This window comes from Bufo bufo, chromosome 1, assembly GCF_905171765.1.
Source record: "Bufo bufo chromosome 1, aBufBuf1.1, whole genome shotgun sequence".
NCBI lineage: Eukaryota > Metazoa > Chordata > Amphibia > Anura > Bufonidae > Bufo > Bufo bufo.
In genome coordinates, this window is record NC_053389.1 from 97,972,511 (window position 1) to 97,993,449 (window position 20,939).

The following is a 20,939-nucleotide window of genomic DNA, read 5'->3' on the forward strand; positions in this document are numbered from 1 at the left end:
TCATCATAAAGGCTCAACATTTTGTACTATTTTTTATTTTTATTAACGGAAAGACACTTATAAAAATATACGGTAATCACCATATTAAATATAAAAAATAAGGTGTATCAGCAGCACCATTTGGGTTGACACTATGCACAATAACATTGTGCAAATCCACCAACCAATCCATAAAACAAGATTTATCCAGCACTTCTTTTCACCACAATGCTAATTATGCAGAACAGTTTGAAATACACAGATCCTGTACGACACTCTTATCCCTGAGGTACAAAAGTGACAAACAGAAGTAAATTGCTCTTCTAACACGTTTCATTCAGCCGAAATGGAGCCACAGACAGCAGAGTCAGTGGAAAAACAAAAGGAGCAGCAGCTCAGCCCCAACCAGCACTCAGCCATGACTTCAAATAAAGTCTAACACCCTGGCTGCTGGAGTCACGCTGGTGCGCCCACAGCTGGAGTGTACAACATGTGTAAACATACAAGGCCTTCTGCAAGCATAATCTTCATAAATGATCAAGGACAGACAAAGAAAAGTTCCACCATGGAACCAGGTTGTTCCATTAAGGACATCAATCTTTATGTAGGTCAAATTGTTGATCAGAGAATAACCTGCACGCCTCACTCCAGTGCATAGATATTGGGTTCCTATCACTTACATTTATGGGACATAGATAGGATATTGGTGGTTCAACCACTAAAGCCCAGCAGTCGAAGGGTTGAAGGCACCTTTGATACTCTCCAGCTTCCCTTCAGGCTCTTGGTTTAAATTGTGAGACATCAGTTTGGCCCATTATAGTCTGTAGGGCAAGCCTTTGAAACTCTGTCCACAACAAGGAAAACAAACATTGGAAACATTAAATTCAAATTACCGGTACTAGACTAAAGGAGGTTTATAGCAAGAATTTTTTTTTTTATCTTAGTAGGCTTGATGTGGCTTGAAATCCCCTCTGCTGCCATTCCAATGTTGCCCTGGTCTCTATTGTTCTCAACTTACTGCTCCCACCTTGATGCATGGAAAATACCAGGAAAAGCACTCAGTCAATCACTGGCCTTACCAGTGACCCACCTGAGCGCCCCATTAGCTGGGGGGCATTTCTCCTTTTATGTCGAGATGGGAGCAGGAAGTAGGAAGCAGAGAGCAAGGCAGTGCCAGAACAGCAGTGGTGGAAAACTATGCAGGACCATTTTTTTATGTTTTAAAAGCATCTCTGAGCCCATTGTCACAAATTTTCTTGTGCTGGAAAACCAACCCCTTGAAACATTGTGGAGAAGAGCCAATCAAAAATTTAGGAAAATCATGATTGAAGCAGCTGATAAGATAATCTTGGTAGAAATTTAGAACAACTATAATACATTCTCAAATTTCATCTTGAAGTGGGTTTTCCTGAGAAAACATTTCATATTAATAAGATATCGCACAAAAGTGTGATCAGTGGGGCTTCAACTATATGCAGTAACTTTCTTTTAAAGAGATTTTCCAGTGGTGACCTATCCTCAGGACTCTAGCCCAAGTCCATTCACTTGAATGGGACTGAGCTGCGCCTAGGCCATGTGACCGATGAACGTGAAGTGGCCTCCTCAAATATCTGTACCCCCACTGATGAGATATTGATGACCTATCCTAAGGATAGGTCACCAATATTTCACTCCTCGAAAACCCCTTTAAAGTCTAAGAGATGGCTGAGTGAATGCAAGTGACTGGGGACCTGCATTATTGGGATTAGTGAAGGTCCTAGGGATCAGACCATCATTGACCACTCTTCTTATGGAAAAATCTACTTGATCTCTCAAAAACAAAAAACACAAGTCTTACAGTAAAATTTGTTTAAAAACACGTCTCAATTTCTCATAAGCCTAGATTTTGCTTCTGACATCGAGAATAAATCTCCTTTCCCAGGATATGTACTAGAGGAAAAAGGTGTGGTAGCCATACTTGTGTTTCACACCCTTCTTTTCTGTGAAAGCCAACATGATTAAATTTCAGGGAACACCTGATCACCCAGAAGGAGATAAATTGAAAACAGGATCTTTCCAAAGCAATGATTCAAATTCATACAGCAGAGGTGAGTGACCCCAGCGGACGTATACGTAAGCTCTCCTACCACTCCTTTATATGACAGACAAATGACTAAACAGAGGCAGGAGGAAACAACATCCATGTTATGATGTCATGGACGACAAGCAGGGTTAGTAATAACCCTTCCTCATTGCATAGTGTTGCATAAAAGCAAACACGCTTATGATTACCGTCTCCTTGCTTTTGGCGGTCCATGGAAATATCTGTATAATTGCCCTTTAATTAGAATTAGTGGAGGAGTAAGAAGTCACTGATCTGGTTCTGAGACTGGTGAAACATGAACACGTAAACTATCTACACAAAGTATGGATTTTGTTGATGGGCTGAACCACTAAATAACTGCAATTATAGAGAACCAAAAAAATAAATAAAATAATAATTATAATAATAATGAAAGATAAAATTCCAAGGTAGCCATCCTGTGGGCACTTGTGCTACATAAACGAATATTGGCATGTCATATAATGTAATCAAAAACACATCCCATTACAATTTAGGCCATATTACAGATCTGTATAGAATGGATGCATAATACAGGACACAGATGTCTACGGGCCCATGCAGTACCTCCATGTGGCCCCAATTACATTAAAGCGCTTGTCCAGGTCCTTTCAACATTTTATCCCATATTATTAGAGCCAGACTGCCCATAGACCCTACAGGGAAACCTCCTGGTGGGCCGACGCCCAGGGGTCCGTCTGAGCCCTCTTCACAGCCGCCTGCCAAGTGAGTAATGATCTGTCGCTCCCCTTCTTACTCTTGAAATCAACTGTATTGCTTTCCTAAGGCAACTGGGAGTAGGAGGAGAGAATGTGCCACCAGAGGGCAGTATATTGTGATGTACTGTGGTATTTGCCTCTGCTTGGGTGGTACTACGTGCCTATCTACTTGTGTTTACCCTGCCGTCAATTTGGGCCCCAGTACAAAATATGCCCCACTTAGTTTTTTGCCAGGACCACTAAGTTCTGAGTCCACACCTGCATTATTACAATGTCCCCCAGTCACTCATTATCTAATGGTTCCCATCTCCAGATCTGGACTCCAGTCATCTAACCCTGTCTGTATTTCCTCCGCTGATGTCACTTCCACTGGTTTGCTTCTGCATCTTCAGGGTTCCTGCTGTTCCTGGTCACATTCCCGTCCATGGGTGGGAAGTAGGTGGCATCATCAGATCCTGCAGGAGATCTGGTAATGTCATCTAAAAACACATGGACAACACCCTGATGCCACCATAGATATTAGTCCTGGTATTTGGAATTAACACAACATAAACATTGACTGGTTTAGTTTTCCAGCAAAGCAATTTTGTTGTTCCTCATCGGACATATAAGTACCTCCAAAGTTAATGACCTACCACATGGTCGTCACAAGCCTACCAGATGTGCTTGAGCAGAACATATCCAAAGGCAAACCAGGCAATATCCCTACAGCACTTCTGCTGGAATCATCCAAAGATGAATAACCCATTCAAATTAGTCAAAGATAACAAAACCGGGCTGTTCCTGACAGAGGGCAAGAGGTCTATTGTCCAAATTAGCCACAGATGTAGGTGGCTCACCGCATTCAATTAGACATTTTGCCCCTCAGCTAGATACTAGTGGCATCTGTTGAAGCTCAGTTCACATCACATTTGACATACAGAATGTATAACAAAAGGGTATACAACTGTGTAACGTCTCCATAGATTTCTATGAAAGAAGGTATACTGGATCCTGAGCTGCCGAGGCAGGTGGTACTCCAACATTTGGGTGAAAGACGGCTCTTCAGACTGTTATCTGCTTTACTAATAGTTTATGTGCAAGTATTCTATATTTTTGCCTTCTGCCCCCATCTTTGGGTTCCTTGCTTGAATAAGTCAAATGACCAAATCCTACACCAGCATGTAAACATACCGGCAGCTTGGCAGATGATAACGTGTCTACAACACTGAATCAATGGAACTTGAAGTGAAAGTCTGGCATGAATACAGCTAGTTCAGCATATTTACATGTGAGATGCCCATAAGATTGAGATATACAGCCCTGAAACCACGGTGCAGACAAGTGACTCATACAATGAAACCAGCCAGCTGCTGCAAAACAATTACAGCACTCGACGTGTCCCCTATGTGGGGTCCAAAACATAAATGTACTTGGTCAGAGGAGTAATGCTCAGAGTGTGAAGAAACAATGGAGCTACAAAACTGCAAAATGCCAGAACACTCCTCAAGTAATAAAAATAAAGGCAAGCATTCCCGGTTTTCCCATAGCAAACAAAAAAATGTAAGTGATATTTTTACACCTTTACGACACTTAGGCTACAGGCCTGCCGGAAGTATTGGGTGCAGATTTTCCAAACAGATCTGCATGTGGATTTTGTGGAGTTTCCGTGATGAATCCTTGCGCTACACGTGGATTCTGTCACGGAGGTGCCGCACACTATTCATTGCAAAAGGGTGAAAGCCACAATGAAAATCCTCTGAAATAGTAACAAGCTGAGGATTGCATGGAAAATTTCCGCAACAAGTAGATAAAATTCTTATAATCTCATCTAATTAGACTGTACTTTACATTGTGTATTTTCCACGTGCACATCCACGTGATAAATCTGTACATAATACGCAAAGCGTACATGTGGCCTAAAGGGTGTCCATAAACATGACAGACAAGATAATTAAAATGGACAATTTCAACCAAAAAATTAGCTATGAACAATCGACACCTGACAGATCATCATCGTCCAGGAATTGCCGGCCCAAGATCTTTCCCAGGAAAAAAAAAAAAAACGTTTATCAGTCGCCCAGTGTCAATGAACATGTATAGCCACCAACACAACTGTAATCCCCAGTATTTATGCCGAATTCCCATTAATCTGTACTCCATTTGTATATTCCCTTATGGCTAATCTCAAAGAAAGTTAATCCAGACACCCCACCCCCACTTTAATAATATGTATTGCCTTGAATTTCAAAAAAACAATATGCTAAATACACCAAGTCATTTTTTTCCTTTGGTATAGAAAAAAATATATATAAAAAAATAAACACAACATACCAGAATGAAACAAAACTGACCCTCATTTTTCCATTAAAGGAGTGGTCTCAGGAAAAATAGTCTACAGTTTTCAAACCAGCACCTGGATCTGAATACTTTTGTAATTGCAAGCAATCATTTTATTTTTAGCTATTTAATAAAATGCATCTGTATGGCACCACCTGCTGCTTGTTCTTTTCCTTATTTCTTTGTCCACCTCACTGGGGTGGTCGCACATGCTCAATCTTCAGTTTCCACCAGCCATATATGCTGTAGCAGTTACAGGGGAAAAGGACACACAGCCAGTCCAAAATAATTCTAGCAGAGCATACTGCGGCATCGAATGTGAGGTGCAGGGCTGGTTCTAGTTTAGTTAGAAAGAGACTGTCATGTCCTATATCTATATGATGCATAAAGAATAGGATTTTTCATCAATTGTTCACCAGCTCAGGCCATAAAGAACTGACCGGTCACAACTGATATATGTGAACTCACACTGATGATGGAGGCATATTGCAGAACATACCCTTATTGGTAATAAATTCAAGAACAAATTTCACACTAGACAACATCGGAGGTAGCTCTTTTTCTTTACAATTATACCACAATGACGTCACCCTCCACCTGGAACAGGGGAGGCTATGGTCTTCTTCAGTCAGCAGAGCGTCTCCTCTTCCAGATGGAGGATGATGTCAATGTCGCACGTGCAGTAATCATCTCAGAAGCAGAGCAAGTTGTAGGAGATGTACTGCGCATGTGCAGATTGTACAATCCATGTAGCATGCTCGGGATAACAAGGTCTGGCAGGGGGGGGCCCAGTCAGTCAAAAGGAGGGGGTGGCCAACGCTGGAAAGCAGAAGAGCTGAGGTGTGCCAAGGTGCTAGGGCTTGGTGAACTGCAGCCCTTATTGTGCACATAAATAACACTTTTTCCGCTGGAGTGGCGTAACGGATTTTCACAAGACCTTGTTCAATAAAGTTGCTCCTGAACAGATGATCTTTAAGAACGTATGTTGATGCCATTAGTTTTAGTGTCCCTTTAAATTTACAACCATGAAGAAGCACAACCCAGTTGTGTCCTTTTCTGACCTGGAACATTTTACAGAATATGGTTTCCCAAACAAAGGAACTCCATTACTATTATTGATTCACCCTCATGTCGCAACGTTAACTTCTTCATATGTTTACAAAAACTGAAAGGTAATGAAGCGTTACTGCTTGCGTACATTAACAGTGCAAAAAAAAATATATATATATATATATTCTGTAGAACTCCACAGTGAGACTTAATTTCTCAATAGTTTCAAGAAGGTGTGACAAAAACCAAGCTTTAAAGTAGTTTCCTCACAATGTTGCATGTACTGGTCTGGGCAAGCAGTGGCTAGCCACCTGTTCAAACTACAACCAATATAACTCTTACTTACACTGATGACGCAGAATACTATAATAATAATTATCCAAAAAAACAGGTGCCACCGCATGGTGCTTTCTGACCAAAGGCAACATGCTACCTCTGTAGGCCTCAACGGAAGGCTCCCAGGTAAGGAGCATCCTATACTTACAAAGGTTTTCGGAGTACGCAGAGTAGAGAGTTGCCTACCATTGTTTGAAAGGGGATAGACAAAATTCAGCAGATTTGGGGAGCTTGAAAGAACCATCCAGGAGCTAACTTGACTTTGTATTGGTCCAGAGATAAGAATTTTCATAAACATCAATAATATCCAGCCTCAAAACTTAAGGTACCTTTACACGAGTAGATAATTGGTACGACTGAACGAGTGTCGTTTCTTGGTGTGGAGAACATTTACACAATGACCCTTAAGGCTACTTTCACATTAGAGTTTTCAATTCCGCTATTGAGATCAGTCATAGGATCTCAATATCGGAAGAAAACGCTTCAGTATTGACAATAGAAAACGGATCCGTCCCCCATTGACTTTCAATTGTGTTTATGACGGATCAGTCATGGCTATAGAAGACCTAATACAACTGGATCCGTTCATGACGAATGCATGCGGTTGTATTATTGTAACAGAAGTTTTTGCAGATCCATGATGGATCCACAAAAACGCTAATGTGAAAGTAGCCTTAGACGCACCGATTATCGTTCAGAACATCTTAACTTCAATTGCATATTCCATCGTTTGTAAAGCAGACAGTTTTATAGTCACACAAAGCGATAACTTGAGTGGCGTGCTTAAACACACCCACGGTGCAATCGTCTAATCGTGCGATCAGTGAACTATTCCCGTTTACATGTATGAAATTGTTAACGTCCAACAATGATTTTTGTGCCCACCAAAACGATCGACCCAACGAGAAGTCTACCAATTGTCGCTCTATCGTTCATTGCTTTTACACTGCTCAATAATCTTGCAGTTTCACTCGATTTAATGATCATTTACACAATAACCAATTAGTGTAATAGTACCTTAAAGGGAACCTGTCACCGGGATTTTGTGTATAGAGCTGAGGCCATGGGCTGCTAGATGGCCGCTAGCACATCCACAATACCCAGTCCCCATAGCTCTGTGTGCTTTTATTGTGGGAAAAAAACTGATTTGATACATATGAAAATTAACATAAAAGAGTCATATCTTACTTGTGTGACCAGAGAAGAGTCATATTTTCAAGCTCTGACTCATCTCAGGTTAATTTGCATATGCTTCAAATCAGGGTTTTTTCCACAATAAAAGCACACAGAGCTATGGGGAATAAGTATTGTGGATGTGCTAGGGGCCATCTAGCATCCCATGTCCTCAGCTCTATACCCAAAATCCCGGTGACAGGTTCCCTTTAAAGGGGTTGTCTGGGTTCAGTGCTGAACCCGGACATACCCACAGTTTCACCCAGCCAGTCCCCTTGATATGAGGATTTAACGCTCAGATGCTCTCCCTCCTTTCCCTGCACTGGATCTCACAGGGAAAGGGCTTCTTTGTTTATATTTTCACACCGCGAGGTGGAGGCTTCCGACTAGCGGTGTTGCTGGTGACGTCACTGGCACTGATGGGCAGACTTTGGCGCTGCCCTAGCCGTTTTACAGGCTAGGGCAGCGCTAAAGCCCGCCCTCAGTGCCAGTGACATCACCGGGCTCACTGCTAAGCAGAAGCCTCCACCTAGCTTACCCATGGACAACCCGGGACGTCACCGGATCTCCATAAAAAGTCCTTGCCCTGCGTAATTCAGAGCAGGGCAAAGAAGAGCATCAGAGCATGAAATGCTCATATTAGGAGAGCTGCCTAGGTGAAAATGTGGTAGGTCTAGGGTCCGCTCTAAACCCGGACAACCCCTTTAAGGCTCCATAGCAAATTTCTAAGCTATACCAGATTAGTTCAGTTTCCAACTCAAGAGGTTAGATCACTCTGCTCACGATGTCTGACTATCTACTTTATTTTTTTCTTCACAAGGAGAGGGATAGTCAAAAGGTCAATCAGCAGACAATCACCAGAGTTATGACGTCTCACAGGCATGCAAGCATTTCCACCGATTTGGAATTCTTGTGAACATCACAAGACGTCCACAACTTATCCCTCCTAGGGAAACATTGTGGTTGAAAACAATTCATCATAATGCGTCAATTTTATATAGTTTTTTTTTTTCCATGGTGGCAAATTTCTTAATAAGCCCCAGCCTAGCAGTCCTCTACATATTGCCATATACCGTGGTTTATACTCCTCAGACACAATGGTTATTCATAAAACTGCATAGGTCATAAAAAGCATTGAGGCCACATTGACGCCATCACTCCAGTTTATTTTTCAAATCGTTCCTTTAACTTACAGCAATATTTAAGTTTTGTTTTTGGTTTTGTTTTTTTAACTATACTAATTCCATAATAAAATCTGAACAGCTCCTAAAAATGGATGCATATGTCCTGTATGTGTATGTAGAAAGTTCATTAATATGGTCATTTTATACAACGCCTTTCCTATGGGAACACAGATGAGTGAGGAGTACCCTGGCAGCCTATCCCAGATTCCAAGTATGCAGAGATATGTACACATCAGACGTGCTTGATAAGAAGGAGACCCAAGAACAGACTTTACCCTTCCTTGCTCGGCAGATCGATAAGCTGGCTATCTACAGCACAAATGCATTCCCAAGGTTGATTGAGACTAGGGCTGAAACAATTACTCTATTGAATTGAGTAATTCAACCAAAAAATAAAGAATCCTCGATGCAAATTTTTTGATTCGAACATTCGTTTGTGTCACGTGACCACGGAGCGGTAGTGGAGCACTTGCTATTACTCCCGCTCCGTGGTCTCCCGCAATACTCACTTTTCCAGCAGGGGGCCTCCGGACACTCCACAGCACATCCATGGTCCCGTGCTGCACTGACCTCCTGATGTACGCACGCGGTGACCTGACGCACTGTATGACGTCAGACGCAGAGCAGCGCGGAACGATGGAGTGTCTCGTCGGCGCCCCTGCTGGAAAGGTAAGTTGGTGCGACTAAGGCCGGGCACCCGTAGTGCACAGCGTCATAGCAACCAGGAGGAGAGCAGGGGGGAGAGCTGCTGGCATAAGGAAAGGGAGGGGGGGGGGAGAGCTGCTGGCATAAAGAAAAGGGGGGGGGGAGAGAGCTGAAGGCACTGGGGGAAACTGTAGCACTTGGGATGATCACACAGGGGGGAATGAAGGGTGTTGGGAACTGATGGCAAGGGGTCTGATGAGTTTTTATAAAGGAAAAACAGTCAATGTTTTCGTATTAGAATACTCGATTAATCAAAAAATAAAAATCGATAGAATACTCGATTTCTAAAATAATTGTTTACTGCAGCCCTAATTGAGACAAATGCTTGAACCAAGTGCTTACCTTCCCTGGGATATAGTGCAGAATGTTGTCCGTATGGGTCACTCTCCCGGCGCCACTTTCATTCCCAAACAAATACGTCCACTTAGTTCTGCTATCCTGCCTGTGAAGAGAGGTGGGGTGAGACAGCTGCATGGAATCCTTTCACCACTAGACATACATCAATGCTATTATGAAATGTTACGCTGACACCAGTGGCTACAAAAACCTTAACGCTTTATGACCTATAATAAATTGTTATGAGACCACGTGTCGAGAACAGCTTCACAATGTTTTGACAAGTTAAACGTTCCCTTACGGTTGCTCGCTTTGGTTTCTTTGCTGTCCCCAGTTGTTCTGGGATCTGCCTAATGTCTTTTCGAAGATGGTCACGCATGGTGGAACTGTTTGCTTGACGATGCAATCGTCAATGTGATTGCGCTAACTTGGATAGTTTTGACTTAAAGGCCAACTGAGACCATTTCCTGTGACCTTCTTTACATCACAAAGGCAGATATCTGAGAACAGCCATTGTTGGGTACAGATCCACAACCTCTCAGACCAAGCGTCAATAACAAGTAATTCAGAAAGTGGCCACCGAAAATCTCTAGTGTATGGTCAGCTCAAGTGAGGTGACTGATCAAATGATGTATTCACAATCCATATTTCCCCATCCAAAACAGGGATGGAGGAATCCTTTTCCTGGCTCTCCTTTGATTAGATCTGTTCTCATTTTGTAAATATAGACCATATAGACCTACAGGAGAGCTGGAGCAAAGTACAAGTCGAGATGCTCTCATGGGCAACTAATTGGGTTTTGGATTTCAAGTTCCAAAACGCTTCTGCAGAACTAAGGCCAGTTTCACCCCAACATTCAGAGATCCGGCAGTGGCGGACGCTGCCTGAACAGCCTGCTGGATCTCTGAACACTAGTCTGAAAGTAGCCTGAAAGGTGCAATCTGGTAGGCAACTTCTCCATGTTTCCTTTGCACCAGTTTTGATAAATTTCCTCAGACTTTGAACTTACTATAAAGTTTAACCCTAATATGCAGCTGTACAGACAAAGTGTCAAAAGTCCATACTCTTGAGTCACAGGGACTCTTTGTACTACTGTATAAATCCCAGATTTTCATTACTGAGAAATTCAAAATTCTAGGAGTGACAGCCTCAAACACAAGTAACGACAATGACTTCTCAAAGAAAAACTCATTAAATGATCCAAACAATCATTAGTTATAACCTATTTGGAGTTTAAGGCTGGCTACAGATGAGAAACCTGTTGGCCGAAAGCTTGCTTGCCCGACAGCTGTCTCTCCCAATCCCTCATCTAGATGTCCACTTGGCCAAGCGTGCGTGTGTTTTCTTGAATGGGGAGAAAACTGCTGGCAGAAATGTCTGGCAGCAGCTTTCTCCCCTCTCTCCTAGAACAAAAGGATCAGGCAGCTGAAATCCAAAAACCAAATCTTCATCTCCCTCATCATCTGACATCAGGAGGCCTCCATATGCAATAAAAGGCCCCGGGTCCTACTGAAATCAGTGGAATCACCTGACAATTATCTTATGTGCATGGTCAGCTTAACAATTCTACACACCGACTCCAAAACACCGATCCCATGATTGTAGATTTACCGTATTATTTCAAAGCTTACAAAACTCCTGAGGCAAAAAGTAAACTGATAACAGGATTTTAGTGGCCGCCATAAACATTGCAGCAATCACTGCAAGGCTGCTGGATTCCATCAAGCATGGATCACAGGTAAACAGTTTAGTAATAGGCAGTAAACAGACAGATCAGAGCGAATAAGTGCAGATAAGATTGTGCACTCCACCCTCACCCGGCCCGGGCCAATCCCCAAATGGAAGGATCATCTAATATTGTACTTGGAGAGAAGTCTTCGGCCCAGACAGGGCTCGGGCAGACATGCCGATATCTTTAGAGCTCTCAGTCTGCCAAGGAGAGCAATTGCAGGTCCAACCAGAATTTCATACCCAAGTTTAACGTCCAGGGACCATGAATGAAACCCCAGATGCTGTGCAGAGAGTAAATTCTATTTGGGAGGTGGAAGGTTTACATTCAAAGGGAACCTGTTACATTGAACATGCAGTCAGAGCTTTAGGCAGCATGTTATAGAGCAGGACGAGCTGAGCAGATTGAGGTGTAGTTTTATAGGAAAAGATTTATTATGACCTGTAATTAATTCATCTAAATCTCTGCTCATTCCTGGTGTAGGAGTCCAGTGGGCAGTACTAATGAGTGACTGGCCGCCTTTCCCCATACAAATGTCAATCATGAGTAGGTGGACTCCTACATCCAGATTTTAGACGAATAAATTACAAGTCCTACTGTATGTTATCCCATAAAACTATATCTCAATCTGCTCAGCTCCTCCTGCTCTATAATATGCTGTCTCTAGATAGGACTGCATTTGTGACAGGTTCCTGTTCAAAAGGAGAAAACATGCTGATCAGAGCCAAGAGGTCCAGCCACTTATCTACTGCAGGGTTGAATCAAGATGGATTCTGACAGAGGTCAACAGAATCTTATCTCTTATGAAAGGATACAATGCAGACACCATCAATGGCAGTGTCAAGTTCAAAGAGGACCTGTCACCTCTCCTGAAACGTCGGTATTAGTAACCAGCTGGACCATCTATTCTTAGGACTCTGTGTTGTACCATTCCTCTATTATTCTTGCTAGAAGTTGTGAATGAATTACTAGCAGTTTGCAGTGAAGGTCCAGAAGGGTGTTACCAGTTAGGGGGGTGTCCCTGCACAGTCTGACATCAGAAGCACTGATTGTATAGTGTCAAGCTGTGCAGGGACACAACCCCAACTGGTAACTGCTGGCAGGAATAATAAAGGAATGGCACATCATAGAGCCATAAGAATTGATGCTCCAAAATTCATATTATATGAGGGTGCAAGTAGTTGCTAAAACAGACAGGTCAGGAGAGGGGGCAGGTCCTCTTTAAACGAGGGGCGCCATTTAAAAAATAAAAAAAAATTCCATTACATTATAAAGTCAAACTTTTTTTTTTTTTTTTTATCTAATCAACGATCAGATTGACAGGAAATCTCATATATATTTTTTTTTTATCTGTCTGAATCCTTCACGCCACATGAGAACATGTGATTGCATTTCACTGCCTCAATGTAATACAATTAAGACAAAGTCATTTTGTCTACAGTAACGTAGTGGGGTTGGGGGAAGGGACGACCCCTGGGGCCTAATTGTCCATGTATTCTAACTGCTTGAAACCTAATTATAAACTGTTGGTGTGGTAAATGCATTATCATTTCTGCAGGAAGGAGGGGGGTTAAAGTTCAGTAACCCTTTAAACGACATCAAATTAACCTCTGCGTAAAACCAGTCATCGATAATTACATTTATAAGATAATTACACTTCCAAAGTGTGACACTGCGCCATCTCCGAGTCACACAGGGAGACGGAAGCGGGAAATGTCATAATCCACGACAATTCCATAGTTAGGGAATGTGAAAATTAAATCAAATTTTTTTAGGTTAAAGAGGACCTTTCACCAGAATAAAACCTCTAAACTGACTATACAGACGCGTAGAGCGGCGCCCAGGGATCCCCCTGCACTTACTGTTATCCCTGGGCGCCGCTCCGTTCTCCCGTTTATAGCCTCCGGTATCTTCATAGTTAGGCTCCACCCAAGGGAACCTGCCGGCGTCTCCTTCTCCCAGGCTGTAGCGCTGGCCAATCACAGCGCTCAGCTCCTAGCCAGAGGCTTTTTTTTTTCTCTCAGGCTATGAGCTGAGCGCTGCGATTGGCCAGCGCTACAGCCTGGGAGAAGGAGACGCCGGCAAATTGCAGGATTTTATACATTTATTTATTTTATTGTTAAATATAGATAGTGATGCGGAAAAATAAAAAATACCAAAATTTCAAAGAAAAAAAAAGGTTTAACATAAAAATGTGATTTAAACAGATCATTTTCTGATGACATGTTCCCTTTAAAGCTAGCCATACAACATTCAATAGCTGGCGACTGAATGATCATTCAGCCAACAGCTCTCTCTTCCGATTCCCACATACACATTGGATTCAGGCGTGTTGTCAACGGGAGAAAAGGATCGGGTGAAAAAAAAAATATATAAAAAATCCAGTTTGCCCGATATCATCATTTGGGAGTTACCCATATTAGATTGTTGTCAGAACCAGCAGTTCTGGGTGGGTTCAGCGGACAATAGCGTAAAGTGTCGGGGGACCTTAAAGGGGTTGTCCGGTTTCAGTAGGAAGAGGCAAGTGATTGGCTGCAGGGGTCACGAACGGTCACCGATGCACCCAGAAGATAGAACTGGAGGCCTGGCGCTTGGTCTGCCCGGTAAGCTCTATATTGCAGGCTGATCCCCAGGGTCAGCCGGTTTCCTCCTACAATCGGCCAGCGCCTTTAGGACGGATCGGTCATTGTGTGGCATGTACCAAAGATGCTTCGTGACACGTACACAATGTGTCCAACATACACAAGAGCAAAATGCTATATCCAAATGAGTAACGGGTGTGCCAGGTTAATTTCTGGTGTGCTCCACCTAAATCTAACCAAGAAATAAAACTGGTCAGAAGAGTCCAAGTATAAGCTGCTTCATTTTGGGATATACAAGCCAAAAACAGCAATGTACCGGCACACAGGCCGCTCTCAAGAAAGGCCAGAACGCCGAAATGCTGCTGTTGTTAACTTCTGTGCTCCACATGAAGCATCTCATACTTAATTTTGGTGATGCATTCAACTCTTCTTCCCAGAAAGATCAAAAAGCTGCCAAAAGATCTCTCAAGGGGTGTAAGGAACGTCACATAAGACATGTGACGTTCCTTACACATCCTGAGAGATCTGGATTACATGTTACATGGCCAGAAGACATTTTCTACACACAACCACCTTCCATTGGCTTGGGTTCCCAGAACACACAGATGGGAAGAGGAGAAGCAATTACACTTTAATATCTTGTAGACTCTTACTGAGCCTCTTAAAGTATTAAGTGGCATCTACTTCATGGCGCAGAACTGGCATCTGAAAAACTCTTCAGCTGGCAGTTCTCGTAATCCCTCCCCAAATATATGAACACATGTTCAACTCAGGCAAACTTACATGTTATGTCTGAGTGAGGAGGGCTGAGAAGACATCTCCAGCAGGGATCTAGGCCCCAAACCCCCTGATCATCAAGAACAGACATCCAATGGGGTCTGCCGGTAACTAGACACACAAGATCCTTGCCAGATCCCTTTGGAAACAATGGAATCTGCCCAAAAAAAAAAAACACAACAACATGCATGAGCATCCTCCTCCTAAGGCCTCAAGCACACTACCGTATCAGTTTTGCAGCCCGTGACCTGTCTATATTTTATTTCTGGACCAGTTGTTTCTAATGGGTCCGTGGACCACATTTTCTGGCCATGTTCTGTCTTTTTGAAAATCGAAAATATGCGCTTTGTGCATCCGTAGGTCTTGAGATAGAAGATGTCCTATACTTGTCCGCAAAATGCAGACACATTAAAGTCAATGGGGACAAAACTGTTCAAACTGGTACGGAGGGCACCAGAATGCATTCTGTTCCGGTTTGTCGCGTTCCCATGCCGGACACAAAATCACTGCTAGCAGCATTTTTGTCTGTGGCATCGGAAACTGAAGAAGCCGGATCCAGCACCAAAAACAATGTAAGTCAATGGTGCCGGATCCGTTTTTTACAGACATGAAAAATCCAGCGCCTATTGACTTATAATGGTTTCAGTGCCGGTTCCTTTATTTTTGATATAATATAACCAAATTGGTTATCTGGCTGGTTGTATTATTAGAATGGATGTCATGCCGGATCTCAAAACCGGACCGCAAAAGCGCAGATGTGAAAGTAGCCAAACATGGACCGAGTCAGTACACTGGGGATGCAACAAGGACTGTATACGTATTTTGTGGATGTGCGATTTGTGGACCACAAGGTAGATACAGTTGTGTGCACGAAGCCTTAGGCCTCTTTCACACGAGCGTGACGGATTACGTCCGGAAACTGGCGCCATTTTGCAAGAAAGTTTTGTCTGCGATAGCGTTCAGTTTTTCACGCGCGTGATAAAAAAAACGAAAGGTTAACAAACAACATCTCCTAGCAACCATCAATGAAAAACGCATTGCATCTGGACTCGCTTCCGGATACAATGCGTTTTTCACTGAAGCCCATTCACTTCTATAGGGCCAGGGCTGCGTGAAAAATGCAGGATATAGAACATGCAGCGTTTTTCACGCAACGCAGAACTGATGTGTGAAAAAAACGCTTATGTACACAGACACATTGAAATGAATGGGTCAGGATTCAGTGCGGGTGCGATGCGTTCACTTCATGCATTGCATCCACGCTTGTGTGAAAGGGGCCTTAGTGTCACTAGTTTTTTTCTGCAATCCACAAACTGAACTATCTGGTCTGTTCTCTCCCCGCACCCCTCCGAAACATACAATAGATATGCAAATAGACCTAATACAAAGAAACAAACTTCCAAATCCCTTCAACCGCACTTCCAACTGACTCCACAAACTTTCCCACAACTTCTCCTCGCTTCCACAATAGACGCGTTCACTTGTTATGGGCAGCAGCTTAGGCTACTTTCACACTAGCGTTTTTTTGCGGATCCGTCATGGATCTGCAAAAACGCTTCCGTTACAATAATACAACTGCATCATGAACGGACCTGGTTGTATTATGTCTTCTATAGCCATGATGGATCAGTCATGAACACCATTGAAAGTCAATGGGGGACGGATCAGTTTTCTATTGTGTGTTACATTGTGTGTCAGGACGTTTGGCTCCGCATCGTCAGGCGGACAGCAAAACGCTGCAGGCAGCCTCCAGAGCGGAATGGAGACTGAACGGAGGCAAACTGATGCATTCTGAGCGGATCCTTATCCATTCAGAATGCATTAGGGCAAAACTGATCCGTATTGGACCGCTTGTGAGATCCCTGAACGGATCTCACAAACGGAAACCAAAACGCCAGAGTGAAAGTAGCCTTAACAGCGGCCGTCGCTGCTCTTCTAGAAAGTCCATTATATCATGATATTATTTTTCAGCAGACTGTAACCTGACCGCAGGGATTATATTCCCCTCCATACCCAGGAATTCTTAAATCTGGATGATCCGCTCCACATTCTCTGCGCGCTATCTGATCAGACGTGTGAGATTTTGGATCGAGTGTAAGCACAGCATCCAATCTATAGAACCCCAAAAAGTTTCTCTTTCTGCGCACAATCCCTTCCAAATACGTGTCCCATAAATAAAAGATTCATTATAACAAAGAATAAGACTGTACAATCTGGACTAATTCATTCAATGGTCCGGATCATCAGATTGTCAAATACACGTCACAATCAAACCTAAAAATATTAAAACTCCCTCTAATGATTCCAGCAAATACCACCGCCCTATAATGTGACAGACTGGATAATCTATGGCCCAGCGAGAGGAACAGTCAGAACTCCGCTCACCACTACACAAAGTTTTACAAAACTTTTGACCAGACAGAGGGATAGTGATATGTCTGCATAGCATGTATAGCATGCAATCATACAGAAAATAAGCAGGAACATATAACGCAGCATGTGATCATATATCTGACATTAGTATGTACAGCATGTGATCAGACAGGTAAGAACACACAATGTAGTATGTGATCAGACAGGTAACACACAATGTAGTATGTGATCAGACAGGTAAGAACACACAATGTAGTATGTGATCAGACAGGTAAGAACACACAATGTAGTATGTGATCAGACAGGTAAGAGCACACAATGTAGTATGTGATCAGACAGGTAAGAACACACAATGTAGTATGTGATCAGACAGGTAAGAACACACAATGTAGTATGTGATCAGACAGGTAAGAACACACAATGTAGTATGTGATCAGACAGGTAAGAACACACAATGTAGTATGTGATCAGACAGGTAACACACAATGTAGTATGTGATCAGACAGGTAAGAACACACAATGTAGTATGTGATCAGACAGGTAAGAACACACAATGTAGTATGTGATCAGACAGGTAACACACAATGTAGTATGTGATCAGACAGGTAAGAACACACAATGTAGTATGTGATCAGACAGGTAAGAACACACAATGTAGTATGTGATCAGACAGGTAAGAACACACAATGTAGTATGTGATCAGACAGGTAACACACAATGTAGTATGTGATCAGACAGGTAAGAACACACAATGTAGTATGTGATCAGACAGGTAAGAACACACAATGTAGTACGGCTCAGACAGGTAAGAACACACAATGTAGTATGTGATCAGACAGGTAAGAACACACAATGTAGTATGTGATCAGACAGGTAAGAACACACAATGTAGTATGTGATCAGACAGGTAACACACAATGTAGTATGGCTCAGACAGGTAAGAACACACAATGTAGTATGTGATCAGACAGGTAACACACAATGTAGTACGGCTCAGACAGGTAAGAACACACAATGTAGTATGTGATCAGACAGGTAAGAACACACAATGTAGTATGTGATCAGACAGGTAAGAACACACAATGTAGTATGTGATCAGACAGGTAAGAACACACAATGTAGTATGTGATCAGACAGGTAAGAACACACAATGTAGTATGTGATCAGACAGGTAAGAGCACACAATGTAGTATGTGATCAGACAGGTAACACACAATGTAGTATGTGATCAGACAGGTAAGAACACACAATGTAGTATGTGATCAGACAGGTAACACACAATGTAGTATGTGATCAGACAGGTAAGAGCACACAATGTAGTATGTGATCAGACAGGTAAGAACACACAATGTAGTATGTGATCAGACAGGTAACACACAATGTAGTATGTGATCAGACAGGTAAGAGCACACAATGTAGTACGGCTCAGACAGGTAAGAACACACAATGTAGTACGGCTCAGACAGGTAAGAACACACAATGTAGTACGGCTCAGACAGCCATGGACTCACTCTTTGCCCTGCACGGAGTTCTTCCTGGAGAAGGAGTACCTCAGCGGGCGGTGCGGCTGCGGGACACAGCTCAGGTTCCCCATCCTCGTCTCTGGCGCTCCTGATCCACACTGAGCGCAGGGCAGAGGACTGCGCCCTCCTCATCCTCACTTCCGCTCCCACGGGTGTAAATGTGGGTGTCACCCTGTGAGCAATCACACCGCGGCGTGCCCTGCCCGGGCAACACACCCGCCGACTGTCCGGGGACTGACACCGAGGTGTGAATGGTGGGGGAGGAAGAAGGTGCCCACTAAAACTGACCACACGTGGTGCCATCAGGTGGTGGGCTCCAGACTGTGCCCAAACCACAACTCCCAGCATGGAGGGCACAGCTGTGGTCTTCTTCCCTAAGTAAAATGCCATAAAAACAGTTTGCCTGGTTTTATGGCATTTTTTACTGGTGTTTTCCAAAATAAATGTGTGGATGGCGCTTTATGTTCAGGAGTCTCTTCCACTTCGGCTACTGTCACACTGGCGCCGTTTCTGGGTCCGGCTGTGAGATCCGTCATGGGCTCTCACAAGTGACCCCAAACGGGTCAGTTCAGCCCCAATGCATCCTGAATGGATAAGGATCCGCTCAGAATGCGTCAGTTTGCCTCCGTTCAGCCTCCATTCCGCTCTGGAGGCTGCTTGCAGCGTTTTGATGTCCGCCTGACGATGCGGAGCCAAACGGATCCGTCCTGACACACAATGTAAGTCAATGGGGTCGGATCCGTTTTCACTGACACAATATGGTGCAATTGTAAACGGATCCGTCCCCCATTGACTTTCAATGCAAGTCAGGACGGATCCGTTTTCACTGATTTGCATTACCATGAAAAAAAAAGGTCCCATTTATACCGCCGCTTTTCACATCAGAATTTTGCGCAGATTAAGGCTACTTTCACACCTGCGTTCAGGTGTCCACTCGTGCGCTCCGTTTGAAGGGGCTCACAAGCGGCCCTGAACGCAGCCGTCCAGCCCTGATGCATTCTCAGTGGAGGCGGATCCGCTGAGAATGCATCCGCCTGCCAGCGTTCAGCCTCCGCTCCGCTCAGTGAGCGGACACCTGAACGCTGCTTGCAGCCTGGCCGTGCGGATCCGTCCAGACTTATAATGGAAGTCAATAGGGACGGATCCGCTTGAAGATGACACAATATGGCTCAATCTTCAAGCGGATCCGTTCCCCATTGACTTTCAATGTAAAGTCTGAACAGATCCGCTCAGACAACTTTCACACTTTGAAATTTTTCTAAGTTATAATGCAGACGGATCCGTTCTGAACGGATGCGAACGTCTGCATTATCGGAGCGGATCCGTCTGATGAAACATCAGACGGATCCGCTCCGAACGCTAGTGTGAAAGTAGCCTTAGATGCCCAAAAAAGCTGCCAATGGCCGCGCATAATCCATCTCCCCTCGTTCTCAGTCTGCTTCACATGTAGTTTTTTTTTCCCACACCTGAAGGCCTGTTTTACACAAGCGTGACGGATTAGGTCCACAAGTTCAGTCAGTTTTGTCTGCGATTGCGTTCAGTTGTTCAGTTTTTTCCGTGCGGGTGCAACGTGTTTTGATGCGTTTTTCAGGCGCGTGATAAAGAACTGAAGGTTTACAAACAACCATCAGTGAAAAACGCATCGCATCTGCACTTGCTTGCGGATACAATGCGTTTTTCACTGAAGCCCATTCACTTCTATGGAGCCAGGGCTGCGTGAAAAACACAGAATATAGAACATGCTGCGATTTTCACACAACGCACAAGTGATGTGGGAAAAAAACGCTTATGTACACAGACCCATTGAAATGACTGGGTCAGGATTCAGTGCGGGTGCGATGCGTTCACGTCACGCATTGCACCCTCGCAGAAAACTCGCTCGTGTGAAAGGGGCCTTAGGCTACTTTCACATCTGCGTTCTTGCTGGATCCGTCATGATAATTAGGGATGAGTGAATCGACTTGGCTACTTAATCCAAAGTCGATTTGCAAAAAGCTGCGTTGTAATACTGTGCAGGATTCCCGCTCTGTGCAGTATTAGGGCTCATGCACAC

At 43.5% G+C, this 20,939-nt stretch overlaps 1 protein-coding gene across 2 annotated transcripts in view; it reads right to left on the bottom strand.

Moving 5' to 3' along the window:
- PLEKHN1 (pleckstrin homology domain containing N1) overlaps positions 1 to 19,068 on the bottom strand; it is a 44,428-nt gene extending 25,360 nt beyond the window's left edge. Inside the window, exons 1-2 of one of the 2 annotated variants that reach the window (XM_040427105.1) lie at positions 18,875 to 19,061; positions 9,909 to 10,008 (exon numbers count right to left, since the gene is read on the bottom strand). In XM_040427105.1, the coding sequence (XP_040283039.1) occupies positions 9,909 to 10,008; positions 18,875 to 18,957 (183 nt within the window). In that variant the 5' untranslated portion in view covers positions 18,958 to 19,061. Of the gene's footprint in view, positions 1 to 9,908; positions 10,009 to 18,874 lie in introns of both variants that reach the window. The other variant, XM_040427113.1, reaches the window with a different exon arrangement.
- Between the last annotated feature and the right edge of the window lie 1,871 nt (positions 19,069 to 20,939).